Source organism: Phodopus roborovskii, unplaced genomic scaffold (assembly GCF_943737965.1).
Source record: "Phodopus roborovskii unplaced genomic scaffold, PHOROB, whole genome shotgun sequence".
NCBI classification, from domain to species: Eukaryota; Metazoa; Chordata; class Mammalia; order Rodentia; family Cricetidae; genus Phodopus; species Phodopus roborovskii.
Genome location: NW_026126576.1, coordinates 1,312,294 through 1,328,962, shown reverse-complemented (window position 1 = coordinate 1,328,962; position 16,669 = coordinate 1,312,294). Strand labels below are relative to the sequence as shown.

General features: G+C 42.6%; 1 protein-coding gene across 1 annotated transcript; it reads left to right on the top strand.

Moving 5' to 3' along the window:
- The first annotated feature begins 268 nt into the window (after nucleotides 1–268).
- Nucleotides 269–15,192, top strand: Lmod3 (leiomodin 3). The gene is made up of 3 exons (XM_051203507.1): nucleotides 269–594; nucleotides 3,892–5,265; nucleotides 15,039–15,192. The coding sequence occupies exons 1-3, from the start codon at nucleotides 301–303 to the stop codon at nucleotides 15,063–15,065; spliced, it is 1,695 nt and encodes a 564-aa protein (XP_051059464.1). The 5' UTR covers nucleotides 269–300; the 3' UTR covers nucleotides 15,066–15,192.
- Nucleotides 15,193–16,669: the final 1,477 nt, after the last annotated feature.

Below are 16,669 nucleotides of genomic sequence, written 5' to 3'. Positions count from 1 at the left end.
TCAAGTTGCCGAAAAGGGAGTCATGTAGTAGTTCCACAACCTGGCTCTACCCAGAAAACCTTGCTTAATATAGATCCTGCATGAGCTGAGCCGTAGTCACTCCTAGGAGCACAGCAAACACCATTGGGGAGAAAGTATCTCAAGGGTGGGTTGACCTGGGATATTTGTTAACTGGAGACTTTGGGGCATACTGATTTTTTTGTTTTCTTTCTTTCTTTCTTTCTTCTTCTTTTTTTAAAAAATCAATCATCTTGGATTATTTCTTCTTTTCTGATGATCTAGAAACAGAGACAGTAAAAGATGTCGGAGCACAGCAGAAATTCAGACCAAGAAGACACCCTCAGTGAGGAGCTTAATGAAGATGAGATCTTGGCTAACTTGTCCCCTGAAGAGCTGAAGGAACTGCAGTCGGCGATGGAAGTCATGGCCCCTGACCCCAACCTTCCTGTGGGAATGATCCAAAAGGATCAAACCAACAAGGCACCTACAGGGAACTTCGACCATAAATCTCTCGTCGATTATATGTATCTGCAAAAAGCGTCCAGACGCATGGTAGAAGATGAACGAGTTCCTGTCAGTTTTGTGCAGTCCGAGGTAACCCGGGATCTGTGGGACACAAATGGCTGCCGGGACTGGGCTGGCAGGGTCTGCTTTGCAAGTGTGATTTCTTTAGACTTCAGGATGTGGTTGTGTTTTGGATTTGGCCCACCTCCAAATTACATCATAATATTAAGTCCTATCCCAGACTGTAACTTTCTGAAGAAGGGTATGATTGTAAGGGGAGAAGTTGATGGGTTGCTGTCAGTGTCTGTAGCCATAATATGTAATGTTCACTCATAACCCAGAAGCAGCTGTTCTGACATTTTTGGCTTCTCCCTTTGAGAATGTTATCAAAACTCTACTCCCCCTTTCTCTAGCCTATCTCTGTCCATACAATATTTACATATAATGTCAGAGACTCCCCAGTTCTTCGGAAATCTGGCCATCCACACTAAACCAAACCCAAGACAGAGAATGTGGGCACACTGTACATTGGGCATCAGTGATGACACCTGAAAATTGATGGCTACGGAACTGTTTTTAAGAGAGTCCTTTCTTGAGGCATTTTAATCTAAAAACTAGAACTGTCATGAGCTCTACAACCCTACTATGTATGAAGCACAATTAAAAATGTTAATTACATTTTATTGTTAGTTGTGTCTGTGTCTGTAGGTTAGGCTTGGCGGCAGGTGCCTTTACCTGCCGAGCCATCTTGAAGGTCCTAAAGCACAAATTAAAATATTGCACTTAAAAATGACTTAAAAGAAAAGAAGACCGATTTCCCAAGTATGGTTTCTTCAGGCCCCCCTACTAGATACAGGTGTATCTTATCACATTGATGTGTATCACGTTACACTGGTGTAATGAAAGCGATTAGTGATCATAAACACAATCTGAACTCCAGGAAATACATCTCTGGCTTAATCAGGCTAGAGCTTACCTTGTCTTTTGCAGACTTCTTACAAGTGCAAGTCGGTGGGTTCAAAGACGATCCCACCTGAATATCGATTTTAGGAGGGTTTCAGAAGGAGTGTTTTTTTTGTTTCTCCCCCTGGTGTACATTAAACAGCTTGATGATTGGGCTCCCCCTGCTGGGATAGATGGGGAATGCGGTAGTTCAGGTTTAAGCAGGAAGTTGAGGACTGTTATCAACTGTCAATACAACCTGCAATGTATCATCAGCATTAAGTTCTTGCTCAGACTACTGTGTGTCAGAATTTTCCACTAGCTTTCAGAATTACGCCTACAATATACACAGATGGATACAAATCGATATACGAAAGTCTAGTAAACACTGATCGGAAAGACTGCCATTTCCCTTCCCAGACACAGCAAAGAGTTGTAAATCTCACCCTAATCCTGTTCCATTTTAAGGCTGGCTCTTCCTTCAGGGCGATTTGCTTCAGGGACTGGGGAAACTAGAAGACAATGGTGTCTTTCTCAGAGCCAGGATCCAAACCAAGGTTTAAAACAAAACCAAAACCAAAAACACCCAACTCATCAAACTCCTCTCATGTCCCTGCACCATGTCAAGTCTCAGGAAGTGCAATGTGCACATCAATGAAAGTAGTGGATACTTTAGGAAGGCTAGTTACCTATAGGATAGAAGCAAATTATTTTCTAACACAGCGCTGCTGAGTGCAAGCACTGCTGTTTAGCTACACACACAGACTTTGATATCTGTATCAAGTTTCCAAATATGTTTTAACCCTGAAAACAAAATTAGCTAGGTTTTATTTTAATGCCCTTGGCCTTGTGTAACCTCAGGGACCATATCCTTGAATTCAACCAATTGTGAATTGAAAACACTAAAGAAAAACTTGTGTGTTGGTTTGGTTTTGTCATGTAGACTGGATATATAGAGATCTTTTTATTTTAATTTTTTAAACAATATAGCATTCCTGTTTACATTACTTGTGTAGTAGATATTAGATGGTTTACAGACAATGTAAACTACCATTTGTATAGGTTAGAGGTGTGTAGGATATATGTGTGTATTTGTGTGTCTATACATATATATGTATGAGAGACTTAAGCACCCATGAATTTTGGTGTTCCAGGAAGCAATTAAGAACCCAAATTTCAAGTGTGCTTGAAAAAGATAAACACAGCCCCAACTGTGTGTCTACAAACATCCATTTTTATTTGGTTGTATATACTTATCATAGGATCTTCCGTATCAGAAAGGCAAGGCAAACTTAAAACCGAAGGCCACACAGTACAAACACTGGGCAGCCAGCAGCCCCTTCTTCAGTGGTCTCAGGCATCACCTTCCTAACTCAGGAAAAACAAACAAACAAAAGTCAGGAATTCAGTAATAATTTTCCTATGCATGTACAAGTTTGTATGTATATATACATTGAATAATATTATACACAAGGTTTGTTAGCTTGCATTTTTTCACTTACAATGTTTTTCATTTAATTTTTTGCTTGTTCTGTTTTTGAGATAGGATCTCTCTATGTAGATGTGGCTAGTCAGGTGCTCACTATTTAGAACAGGCTGGTCCAGAACCCAAAGGTCTGTCTGTCTCTGCCTCTTGAATGGCTGAAGTTAAAGGCCTGGCTTCATTTAAGTTTTTATAAAATCTTTTATGTATATATATGTGTATGTGTACATGTGTGTGTATGAGCATGTACATGTGCATGTGCAAAAGAGAGAGAAAGAGAGAGGACAACCTCAGGTGTTCTTAGCATTCAACTTGTTTAAGTCAGGGTGTCTTATTTACACTGTATATGCCAGGCTAGCTGGCCATGAGCCTCCAGAGATTCTTAAATCTCCATCTCCCATCTTTCATCCTATTGTATGTGGGTGCTGGAGATTTGAACTCAGGTCCTCGGATCCTATCAAACCATTTTCCCAACCCTAAAAATGTTCTTGTTTGTTTTGGGAGGGTTGTTTGTTTGCTTTCCTTTTGAGACAGGGTTTCTTTATGTAGCTGTCCTGGAACTAGCTCTGTAGACCAGGCTAGCCTCAAACTCACAATGATCCTCTGCCTCCCCAGTGTTGGGATTAAAGGCATGCACCACCACCGCCTGGCTAAAAATGTTTTTTAAAGATTGGTTTTTATTTTTAATGTGCATGCACTCACACATTTGAGGAGTGTGTGTGTGTGTGTGTGTGTGTGTGTGTGTGTGTGTGATTAGTATTAGCATATTTGTGTATTTGCATATACAGTGCCTGAAAAGGCCAGAAGAGGGTGTCAAATTTCTGGAACTGGAGTTACAAGCGGCTACAAGTAGCCAGACATAGATAGGTTTGGGGAACCAAACTCAGGTCCTCTGTAAGAGTAGCAAATACTCTTAACTGTTGAGCCCTATGTTTTCTAACTGTCATATACCTATCTTTTAGGAAAATACTAAAAAACAGCATGAAGTAAGAGACAAAGGCATTAAAAACATGCCCCAGTTTTTAAAAGAAAAGCTCAATAGCGAAATAGTTGCAAATAAAAGGGAATCCAATGGGAGCAACAATATACAAGAAACAGAAGATGATGAAGATGATGAAGAAGATGATGAATACGAAGAAGATGAAGAAGATGATGGCGATGAAGAGGATGACGACGATGATGATGAAGATGAAAAAGACAAAAGAGAAAAAAAGGAACAAATCCAAAACAGTTCAGGTGCCTGTCAGCAGCCAACTATGAAAGCACTGGAAGAACAAACAGACAGACCGGAGACCAAAGAAAAAACTGAGAAGAAAATAGCCAAATTAGACCCTAAGAAGTTAGCTCTAGATACCAGTTTTCTGAAGGTAAGCGCAAGGCCTTCGGGGAACCAGACAGACCTAGACGGAAGCTTGAGACGCGTGAGGCAGAACGACCCTGACATGAAGGAACTCAACCTGAACAACATTGAAAACATCCCTAAAGAAATGTTACTGGACTTCGTCAATGCGATGAAGAAGAACAAACACATCAAAAGCTTTAGTTTGGCCAACGTTGGTGCTGATGAAAGTATAGCATTCGCCTTGGCCAACATGTTGCGAGAAAACAGGAGCATCACCACGCTTAATATCGAGTCCAACTTCATCACGGGGAAGGGCATCGTGGCAATCATGAGGTGCCTCCAGTTTAATGAGACTCTAACCGAACTTCGTTTTCACAACCAGAGGCATATGCTGGGCCACCACGCCGAAATGGAAATCTCGAGGCTTCTGAAGGCCAACAACACTCTGCTGAAGATGGGCTACCATTTCGAGCTTCCGGGTCCCAGAATGGTGGTAACGAATCTGCTTACCAGGAACCAGGATAAACGGAGGCAGAAAAGACAAGAGGAGCAGCAGCAGCAGCAGCTTAAAGAGCAGAGAAAGCTGATAGCTATGCTGGAAAATGGGTTGGGGCTGCCCCCTGGGATGTGGGAGAGGTTGGGAGGACCCATGCCAGATCCCAGAATGCAGGAGTTCTTCCAGCCTTCATCTGGACGGCCTCTCACTGCTCAGGAAGTCCCCTTTGGTGGAAGAAAGGAAATGATCAAAAATCCACCTCAACCTCCACAGTACAAGACCGACCCTGACTCCTTCAGGGTGGTGAAACTGAAGAGAATTCAGCGCAAATCTCGAATGCCAGAAGCCAGAGAGGCACAGGAGAAGACCAACCTGAAAGATGTAATCAAAACGCTCAAGCCGGTACCGAGAAATAGGCCACCCCCCTTGGTGGAAATCACTCCCAGAGACCAGCTATTGAATGACATCCGACATAGCAATGTCGCCTACCTAAAACCAGTAAGTAAACTGAGTATTTCCCAGTTGCCTTCCTCCTTTTCTCTCTGGTTTATATTATGTTTTATTTTTGAGACAGACTCTCATGAATCTCAGGCTGACTTAAACCTGTAGGTAGCTGAGGGCGCTGTACCCTTCCTTGCTGGGTTTATGTGGCCCTGGGAAATGAACAGAGGGCTTTGCGCATCCTGGGCGAGTGCACTACCAGTTGAGCCATATCCCCAAATCCTGTTAGTTTAACACAGCGGGATTTTGACTGTTGATAAGCAGAGACCACAAGGATAGAATTAAATTACTAGTTACTCTCAAGAACACAGCCCCATATGCCTTGTGATGACAATGCTTGCAGCTAAGGTTTATTGAGCACCCGTGTAAGCTGTGTCATGTCATCATCCAAATTCTAGAAGGTTGGCACAATTACTCTCCCCATTCTGTGAAGGAGACACTGATGCTTCGGGAGAGTTCACGACATGTCTAGCAGCTACCACCAGGAAGTGGTGGCCCTGATGTTAAAACCCAGTTGTAAGGTGTTAAGCTTTTATTTAGTATGCTATTTTGAGTCCTTGATATGCATATGTAAAATCAGACCATTTCTGGCACACAGAGCTGAGAACTAGAGACCCCAGGAGCCTTCTTGAAGGAACAAATGAGGAAAAGCCCAGTTAAGTCCCATTTGTAAGTAGCTGGAATAAAGGTTCCCGGGAATTAGTTCTTTATCATCAGACAAAGCTGGACCATCTGCAAATACTTTTCTGTTTGCTTTTTAGACAGCCAGACAAATGGCAAGCCTCAGGTGACCATCTCCAGGAGCCAATGGAGTTTAAATATATCACTATTATTTCAGCTTTAATATTCATGAAATCTCTATAAAAGTCTGTGATAACGCTGACTTGTAGAGCTGGCTTTATTCCCTGAGCCTAGGTTGCAGAAATGAATTTGTTTTTATTTACTTGTCATTATTGCAGTGGTAATCATACAGGCTGAAGGATCGATGGCCATAGGCTGTATTGATTGATGCTTGGCTGACATTAAAAAAAAATATTGCCTATAATTGAGCTAAAAGGTTGTGTTGACAATATAGTAGATGCATTATTTCATCACAGAGATTCCCATTTTTTCAGGATATCGAAAACAAATACCCATGTGAGTCTTCTTTTTTCCCCCAGCTTCCTAATCATAAGGTAATTGCTATCATTCACATATGTGTATAGGGATGTTTTGAATTCCCATCTCCTAGAAATGTATTGTCATTGTCTAATTTTCTTATCAAAGATAGTTTTCATCTGTAATTTGTAGAGTGCTGGATTGGTTCTGGGTCAGGTGTCAGGAAGGAATACTAGAAGTCACATGAGGTCATGCAGATGCCCTCTGCCTGCCTTTGGGCAGGACACAGACTCTCTCCACCTGCTGCTCTTCCTGGGGCAGCCAGATCTCTGCTGGGGTAGATGAGGGCGCTGTCAATGAAAACTGTCACTTTGAAGTCATGGGTGGACAGTGTTCAAGTGTTATACAGCCAGCAAATAACAGACCAAAAGGAGCAAAAGTTTTAAAATCCATGTTGAAAGGAGAGGCAGTTAAGTGGCCACCTGAGCAAATCTCCTGACTCTGGAAGGAATGAATGTTTCATTGAGGCCATTCCATCCCATCCACTCACTGATGTTCCTGCTAACTCCTCCTGTCAGTTGTATAGGAAGGAACAGGATTCCAGTGAATAAACTGGGTACAGGTTGGGCCTTGTGAAGCTTACAAAGTAGCTTTTCAGGGCCAAGATTCTTTGTGTTTTACTTAATGGAGGACATATCAGCTTCAGGTTTAAATTTTAGAGCAAAGGGCATGAAAATAAATTCATGTTGATAACTATAAGAGCAAACACACTACAAAATGGGAAGGTTCTGTAATGGTATCAGTTTGAAATGTGCTTGGTCTTCTTATATGCGTGCGTGCGTGCGTGCGTGTGTGTGTGTGTGTGTGTGTGTGTGTGTGTGTACAGGTTATCTAGCCTATTCCTTCTCATGTGGAGGCCAGAGGTCAACATCAGGTGTCTTTTTCTTTTAAGATTTAGTTATTTATTATGTATACAGTATTCTGTCTGTGTGTATGCCAGATCTCATTATAGATGATTGTGAGCCTCCATGTGGTTACTGGGAATTGAACTCAGGACCTCTGGAGGAGCAGCTAGCACTATTAACCTCTGAGCCATCTCTCCAAACCAAAATCAGATGCCTTTCTTATTGTTTATTTTCATTTTATGTGCACGAATGTTTTGCCTGTATATTTATCTATGCACCACTCAAAGGCTGATGCCCTTAGAGGCCAGAAAAGCGCTCCTGATCCCCTGGAGTTGGAGTTACAGAGAGTTGTGACCCACAGGGTGCTGGGAACTGAACCTGGGTCCTCTCACAGAGCAGCCAGTGTTCTTTCCTTTTCTTTTTTATTCTTTGTGTCTTTCACATCATTCATCTCCATCCCATTCATTTCCCCATCATATCCACCCTCCACCCTTGCAACCTCCCCCACAAAATGAAATAAAATTTAAGAGAAAAAAAGAAGAAAAATCAATCTCATCATGGAAGCTGTAGTGTGACACCATGAGTGACGAAGTAAAAACCCTTTTATCCATATCTCTTTGCTTGATAGTGTTCATCGAAAAAAGTCATTGGTCTGGTTCGAGGCCTGTGGTTCCTCACTGGACCCTCACTGGAGCTCCTCTTGGTTACCCTGTTATTGTCCTGTGTTGTGGAGATCCTGCAGCTTTGGGTCTGCAGGACCAGTCCCTTCACGTGTTCCAGTAGATCACAGACGGGGTGGATGTTGGGGTGGCCAACTCATAGCCCTGGTTCTGGGCCTGGGCAGTGCAGGGTTGATCAGCCTTCCAGCTCTCCCTTGTCCTCAGCACCAGGTGAGCTCTCCTGCATCACCCTGGCTAGTTTACTCCATGTAGCAACAAGCAATGGGTGGGGCATTGGGGCCAGCTCTACTGTATTGCCCAGGTGTGATATAGGAGCCACTCTCCAGAGTGTTGCAGTAATGACAGCTCTCCCTCTCTTATGACCTTAGGGCTGGGGTGGAGGGTGCAGCCAGTGTTCTTAACCACTGACCCAACATTCCAGCCACTCAACCTCATTTTTTAATTTTTTTTCTTACTTGAGATCCATCTCACTGAATGTGTCAGTTTATATTCTGGCTAGACTATCTGGTCAACGAGGCCCTGGGATCTGCCTACTTCTGCTCCCACCCCAGCATTGGGGCTATAGTTAATGCACCACCACACCCAGTGTTTTATGTGAATCCTGGGGATATGAACTCAGGTCCTCATTTTTGCGCAGTAAGCACTTTACACTCTGAGCTGGCTCCCTAATGACATCCTTCCTCAATATAAACTAAGAAAGAACATCCTTTTTTAGTGGTAGCCTTGCCTATTGACCTCTGCTTTGAACTGGCTTCGTACCTTCTGGTTGCTGACAGTTCTTTTTGCCTTCAGCTGCCTGGTACAGGCTGCAATGGCTATGTTTTTGCATGTATCTCAACTACAAAATGTCCCCATGACATCTTCTATTTAGTCCTGTAAGGTACTCCGTGAGGACAGTGTGAAAACATTTCATTCCACTGTTGGATATGCTTCACTAACATCTGCTTGCTCCCCCTGCTCTGGTCTGTGCCTTCTTTCCACAGAATAATGTCTGCTTTAAAGCCAGATCATAGAACAATCTTTACAAAGCATTTCATTTTTTGTTTGTTTGTTTGTTTAGCTTGTCTTCTGAAATACCATAAACACTAGCAGTGGCAATGCCATGACTGCCAGCACAAAGGTGTTTATGGCATGTCACTGAGTCCAGGATGTAGCTTTGTGGTGCTTCTCTTCCTCTTGTATGAGGAAGCACCTTGCAGCAGAAGGTTTTTACAGCAGCTGGCCACAGGTAGGGCAAGCACATGCTATCATTACCTGCGTTGAGCCTCGTGCCTTGAAGGTCACTGTGTGCAGCTATATTGCAATTTAAATAATGACCGTAAATGGGAAACAGGTGATGAGTGGTGGCAAGAAGTCTCTGTGCTTTTGAGCACCTGTCAGTCAAATGAGACCTAACCAGGTTCGTTTTACAAAGGAGAAATGAAAGTTTTGTGGATTTGGGACATGGGTACAACAATGAGGTAAAAATTAATACACAATTTTGTATTTTGTGGGTTTCTTTTTTTAAAACTAACATCCCTGTCCTGGTTGGTTGTTTTTTGTTTGTTTGTTTGTTTGTTTGTTTGTTTTGCTTGTCAACTTGACACAAGCTAGAGTCATTTAGGAAGCAGGAACTTCAGTTGAGAAAATACCCTAATTTCTCTCAGTGATACAGTCAAAAGTTGTAAAGTGAAATAAACCCTTTCCTCCTCAAGTAGCTTGGGGGTCAGTGTTATTTATCACAGCAATAGAAACCTAACAAAGACAACCCTAAAATTAGAATAGTGACAGTTCAAAAAGACATCTGGCATCATTTGTTCTTGGAAAACTTTAAAACATGTTTATTTCCCTCTCAGAATAATATATATATATGTATGTATGTATGTATGTATGTATGTATATATATGTATATATACATATATATATATATTTATGTATTATTGAGCATATACCAAAAATCAGCTTGTATTTTTAATTTTTTTAAATTTAGTGCTTATTCTTTCAGTACCTCATGTTCCTAGCCTTGGAATCTTGAATAGAGTCAACAGCAAAGAATAAAGGAAAACATATATATTTTGCTCAAATGCTACATACTATAAGAAATACTTTATACAATTCAGTTTGAGTGAAATCTCCTCTCTGGGTCACATCTTGAAAACTGGTAGCTATAAACCTGTCTTTAGGCCTGTTTTAGGCTAGTCACTATTTAGTAAGCTCTAAATGTCATACAAAATATGCAAATATTTGGCACCATTGAAATACTAAACCCAGCCATGCAAAGCCTGAATATACATGGCACAAATTGTGTGTGTGTGCGCGTGTACACGCACGTGCGTGTGTCCTGGACCTCACTCTGTAGATCAGACTGGCCTCGAACTCACAGAGATCTGCCTGCCCCTGCTTCCCGAGTGCTGGGATTAAAGGTGTGCACCACCACTGCCCAGTTTGAACTCAGAGCTTTGCACATGCTAGACAAATGCTCTCCAATCAGCTCCTTCTGCGTTGTGAGCCCTGTGGGGCTGAGGAGCAGCCTCTCCAGTGTTTTTCCCCCACACTCGCTGCCTTCAAACCGCCTTGCTTCATTCACATGTATTGTTTCCTGAAGAAGATTTTAGTTTGCTCTTGTTTTTAATGTCTTGTCCAAGAAAGTGTGTTCCTTAGGTAACAACCAACTCCATTTTTTTCTACAAGTTAGTAACTGTCAATCATCTGAAGCAGACACAAAGCAAGTTTCCCCCTCCCTCACAAAAGCACATTTTCCTTTTATCTATCTTAACATTTTTGTGATTCATTTACCATCTATCATTCCAGAGAAACCTTTGTGCCTTTCAGTGAGATAAGATCCCCATTCTCAGCAACTGCTTCGTTCTCTGGTGCTAAGTGCATGTGGAGCAAAGCCAAACAAGGTGACTGTAGCATTCACTCCACCTCACTTTGGGCCCACCTGCATGTCTAGACTGTTCCTAGCCAAGGCAGCAAGGGAGTGGCATTGCCAAGCTTCCCCTCCACTGAGACTTCAGTGTGATAGCATCATGTGAAACCCTGGCTCACAGAGCCTCCGTGGCAATGAGTGAGCAGTTGCAGAGTTTAAGATGACAGATGTGAGCGTTCAGCTCTGTCCCTGCCCACACTTGGCTTCGTTTGTAAAATCGTCTTGCTTTTTCTCCAGGTTCTCTGATTTCTGTCCTTTTAGGACCTTTCCCCACCTTCTCTTTTTGTGCCAATGGAAGGCCAGCCCCCTGACTGCCCCTCACCTTTGGATAACCCAGTGTTTTCAAAGTGTCTTCCTTCAGTCTGTTCTCAGACTAAGCTTCTCTGCATAGGGCTTGCCATGTTTCATCTCATACAGTGATGTGTCCATCTCTCATACACTCTTGTTCAAAAATCTTGGACTTACCCTAGACAGCTTTTTCCTTCCTTGAAAAATAAATGGAATCAGAAGAGTAGACAAGTGCCAAAGCCTTCGCCTAATACTCACAGGGAAGGGGTTTTTTTTTTCTTCTGAAGTCTATGTAGTGATTTTCAGAATTTCATTTACATTTCCGGGCTCTCTACTCTGGAGCTCTGGTTGAGTAGGCCTTAGATGGGGAATTCCCTCTTCTGACCAGTCCCCTAGTGATGCTGATGCTGCTTATTTAAGGGAACATATTTTGATGATCACAACTTTATAGCATCTCCAGGACACTACAGCTTCAAATGATCTTTTCTTCCACCCACTGAAATCTATTCAATTTCCAAGTCATATCAAATACTGCTTCCTAGACACAAAATCGGCAGTAGTACCCATTCTGTGTACTGAATCTGTTATCTGTAACTCTTTTTATACCTCTATCATAATCTGCTTCAAGGTAAGGGCCCTTCTGAACATAGTGTACATCTCTCAAATTCCTTAATGCTTATCTTCTTCTCTCTGTTCTGGATACCCACAGAGGTGTTGGTTCAGCTGGATTCAAGATAAATGTTTTAATAACCACCACTGAAATAAATCTACAATCCTACCACATGTTCCTCTGTGTGTGTTCATGTGCATCCATGCATATACGCATGCTGTATATAAAGCTGCTTGTGCGCTACTGTCCCAAATATACTTGCAAATAACTAAAGTAATGAGTTAAGCAGAAAGGAACCCCTAGTAATAACAGGGATAGATAATAACAGGAATTGATTTTCACCTGTTTGTGATTTTGACATTTTTAACCTTTAATTAAAATTCAGTGCCGCTGTTGTTGTACTTTGGGGACAGAATCTTAAGTAGCTCAGGCTGGTCTTGAACTCCCATTCCTCCTTCCTCTTTCCTCCTTCCTCCATCTCTGAAGTCCTGAGATTACAAGAGTTTGCTGCCACACCCAGCTCAAGTTTGATCGTTTGCAACATGGTTTTCTGCTTGCTCAGTATGGCATCTCTAATGACTACTTAATATGTCTTCTTTCCTTGCAACTTTAGTAGGCCCAGGTTTCTCACAAAATGTTTGCTGAAGTGGATGAGTTAAAGGGTTAAATTTTCCGACTGAGCATGATGCAAGATGTCTGATTTACTATTCTTTTCCAAGCAGTTAATAGTCATCTAGTGACTCAACCCTTTGCCCTGTGGTCTGAACCACCAGCATGGTCCTATTTAGGATATGGTTCCTATGCAAAATGGGTTGATGCTACATTTTGCTTTAATTTTTATTTTATTTTATGTGCATGCATGTTTTACTTGCTTGTTTGTATGTGTGTGCCTATTGCCTGCAAAGGTCAGAAGAGGGCATCAGCTCCCCTGGAACTGGAGTACAGGTGGCTGTTAGCCACCATGTGGATGCTGGGAACAGAGCCTTTTCTTCTGCTTGAGCAACAGCTGATCCATCTCTACAGCCCCACATTTTACTTTTTTAAATATTTATTTTAGAACATCCACATCTGTGTGCAAACATATACGACGATGACACCGTTTAAGCTGTGTGTCGCAGCGTACAAATGATTTTAAGCACTCCATGTATTTTTGTTCATTGTTCTTAATTGTGGTTTTCCACTGGCAAGGCCTACCCAGACACAGGCCACACCCTTCCTCTTGAAGTCTGGCACCAGAGGTGGAGAGTGTCAGAGGCATATGGGGACTCCCCTTGGCCTGAAGGGGACATCCAGTGTTCCCTCTGGAGGGCATGGCTCTGTGAAACATTCCTCGCCAGAGAGCATGGACACAGAACTGACTGCAGGAGGATCCAAGCAGATCCCACGAGGGCCCAGCACACTGACAGGTGCACTTGGGCAGGAAGGAGAAAGCATGCTCAGCTGCTGACAAATCCCAATTCTCACTGCCATCAGCATCTTCTGGAAAATGCACACATGATGGACAAGTCACCTGCTAAGATGGAGCACCCCTTAAAACCCTTTAAGAAAGTCAAGCTGTTGCTATGCGACACAAGCTGGGTGTGGATTTTAGAGGTGGACAGATGTGTGTCTTTTGCAGTTTTTTTTTTCCTTGTGACGTTTACCAAAATACACTCTGGTTTTTTTGTTTGTTTGTTTGTTTGTTTTTGTTTTTTTTTCTGTTTTTTTTTGGTTTCTTGAGAAATATATTTTATTTTAAAACTTTACTGTACATCATAGTAGAAATGTGCTTCAAGAAGGATAAAGGTGCATGTGTGTGTGTATGTGTGTATATGTGTTTGTGTATTGTATGCGTGTGAGTGTATGTGTGTGTATGTGTGTGCATGTGTGAGTGTGAGAGTGTGTGTATGTGTGTGTATGTGTGTGCATGTGTGAGTGTGAGAGTGTGTGTATGTGTGTGTGAGTGTATGTATTGAGTGTGTGTATGTGTATGTGTGTATATGTGTGTGAGTGTGTTTGTGTGTGTGTGTGTAAACATTTTCATGTCAGAGGTCACCCTCAGGCATCATTCCTTGGGTGTTGTCCATCTTGTTTTGTGAAACAGGGTGTTTCACTGGCCTGAAAAGCAGTCAAGGCTGCTGGCCAGGGGCCCCTGAGATCACTGTCTACCTCTCCAGTGCTGAGACAATGAGTAGGTACTGTCACAGTTGGCTTTTTTATGTGGCTTGTGGATATCTAACTCATTTGCCATACAAGCACTTTATTAATGAAGCTATCTCCTCAGCCCCTAGAACACACGCACATACACAAACACACACTTTTTAATTTTATATATATACACACACATATATATATCTGTGTATAAAACACAGATATATATGTTATATTTATGTATGTGGGGGGAGTATGTGCATGTGAGTGTGGGAGCCTGCAGAGGCCAAAAGAAGGTGTCAGATCCTCTAGAGCTGGGGTTACAGGTAGCCATGAACTGCCTAACATGGAAAACGAATTCTGATCCTCTATAAGAGCTGTTCTCCACAGCCGGGCCATCTCTTGGGCAGTTCCAGCTGTGTGACCTTGGGGAAGTCTCTGTCCTCTCAGAGCCCTTCCCTTCCTTGCAAGGCTGGTGTAGGACACAGTGAGATAAAGTTGTGGAAAGTAAGCATCCTCATGTATCACTCACCGCCACTATGGGAGTTGGTCATTTACTCTAGGGACTAGAAATTCTTAACTGCCATTTTAGAGCTCAGCAAAATGATGCTCAGCACCCACCAGCCAGCTAGTAAACACCAGTGCCCAGGTAGTAAACACAGTAACCAGCTAGTAAACACAGCAACCAGCTAGCAAACACTAGTAGCCAGTTAGTAAACACCAGTAACCAGCTAGTAAACACAGTAACCAGCTAGCAAACACTAGTAGCCAGTTAGTAAACACCAGTGCCCAGCTAGTAAACACAGTAACCAGCTAGTAAACACAGTAACCAGCTAGCAGACACTAGTAGCCAGTTAGTAAACACAGGTAACTAGCTAGTAAACACTGATGCCAGGCCCTGAGCTTCTCTGGTTCCCGTGGGCGGCTTCACCACAGGCTCACAGATCTCAGAACAGCTGTGGCACTGGTTAATGCTCAATGATAGTGCCCTTGGTTGTTCTGCCTTCACCATGATTTTAGCGCATTCTGCTGCCAACATCTCTAATGCCTTCCGCATCCACCAAGACATGTAAGTTTTATCATTTTTGTTGTAAAGCTCTTAAACTTCCCAGGATTCATTTCTGCTTCTTCAAATGCTTCAACCACAGGTGCAGCTGCCGAAGGAACTGGCGTAAGAAGCCACAGTGTCATCTAGAACAAGGTCTGGGCTGGAGGCTGCTTCACTAACAGTGTGGGTGACAGAGCTGGGAACGTGACTCCGTCCAGGCCGGGGATTGTTTGGGCCGTGACAAGACACAAGGGGAAGGATACAAAGTGTCAGCCTTCACAGGCACTATGCTCCAGTTCTAAGAGTTTGATTGACGTGGGTGAAAATTGTAGAGCCATACTTCTAGAAGCAGAAGTTAATGGTTTGGGTAAATACTTGCTTTACTATTGTTTCTTCTGGTAAATAACAATAAATCTGACAGAAGTGTTAACTGTTGATTATACCCCCACTCCCATTTTTCTCTCCTTCCATCTCTGTTGTCACCCTCTGCCTGGCATCTTAAAGGGAATAAATCATGTTGAAAGCTCTGAGAATGGGAAGAGTGAAGTGGGCGCCTGGGCCTTCCTCTGCTTTAGAATAAAGAATCTTTTGCTAGTTTTCTAGAGAGCCAGGGGAAGCCTCCTGTCTCACTGTCCCGCTACTTGCCTCACTGCTGTGGCCTGACCAAAGCACCCTAAGGAAGGAAGGGTTTACTTTGGTTCATGGTTTGAGGGCCCATCATGGAGGGGAGCATGGAGCAGGAGCCTGAAGCACTGTCATATTGGTCACAGGAAGCAGAGGGGGATGGATGCAGTATTCACTGGTGCCCTCTTGGATGGTCAGCCTGGCACCCCAGGCTGTGAATGGTGCCATCCACATTCAGGGATGGTCTTCTGTTCTCCGTTCAGCCTCTCTGGAAGGTTCCCCAAAGACATGCCCAGAAGTGAGTCTCCTAGGTAGTTCTAAATCCAGTTAAGCTGTCAGCGAAGATTAAATAGCCTAGCCTACTGACTCTGCTCCCTTGTGGACTCCCCTGGTCTCTGTTTACCATAACCCACTTCATTTGTCAGAGTATTTTATCACAACACCAGGAAAAGAAACTAGGATAGTATCTCTCCAGACCTGACTCTGGCTGTTAGAAATTGCAATGAGTATCTTTTAAAAATTCAAGCTATCAGTTCCTGCAAATTCATGACAGTCAAGACATATCACATAGGAATTGGATGGGTTTGATGTGTATAAAGTCTGTGGCAGGGTTAAAAGATCCTGCCAGACTTCAGTTGTTTCTCTAGCTTCAAATAAATACCTATTAAGGTTTTATTTAAACAGCTTTCAAAACACAAGTTAGACGTATTAGCTCTTCGGTGTGATTAAGTTTTTCCAGGCTACCAACAAGTTTCCTAGATATTTAATAACATTGAGTTGACATGCATTGGCTAAAGTGTCACTAAAACGCTTTTGATAAATTTTATTCTTTTTATTTGGCTAATTCTAAACCCTATCTGAAGCTCTGAGCTAAAGATAAGGCTTCGGCATGGCTGGGACTAAAACACAAACCATCAAAGTTGCCAAAACAGTCATGGATTATTTAGAACACACAGAGGGGCTCTTTGGAAAGACTACACTAGTTCTCTTTTCAATGAGAAGCAAATCTAAATGTTTTCTATTTCACCTGTGAAATCACTAAACTGGCAAACACCCTCTTCTCATAGTCTATTTCTATCTAAATATATGAGTAATAAAGGGATGAAT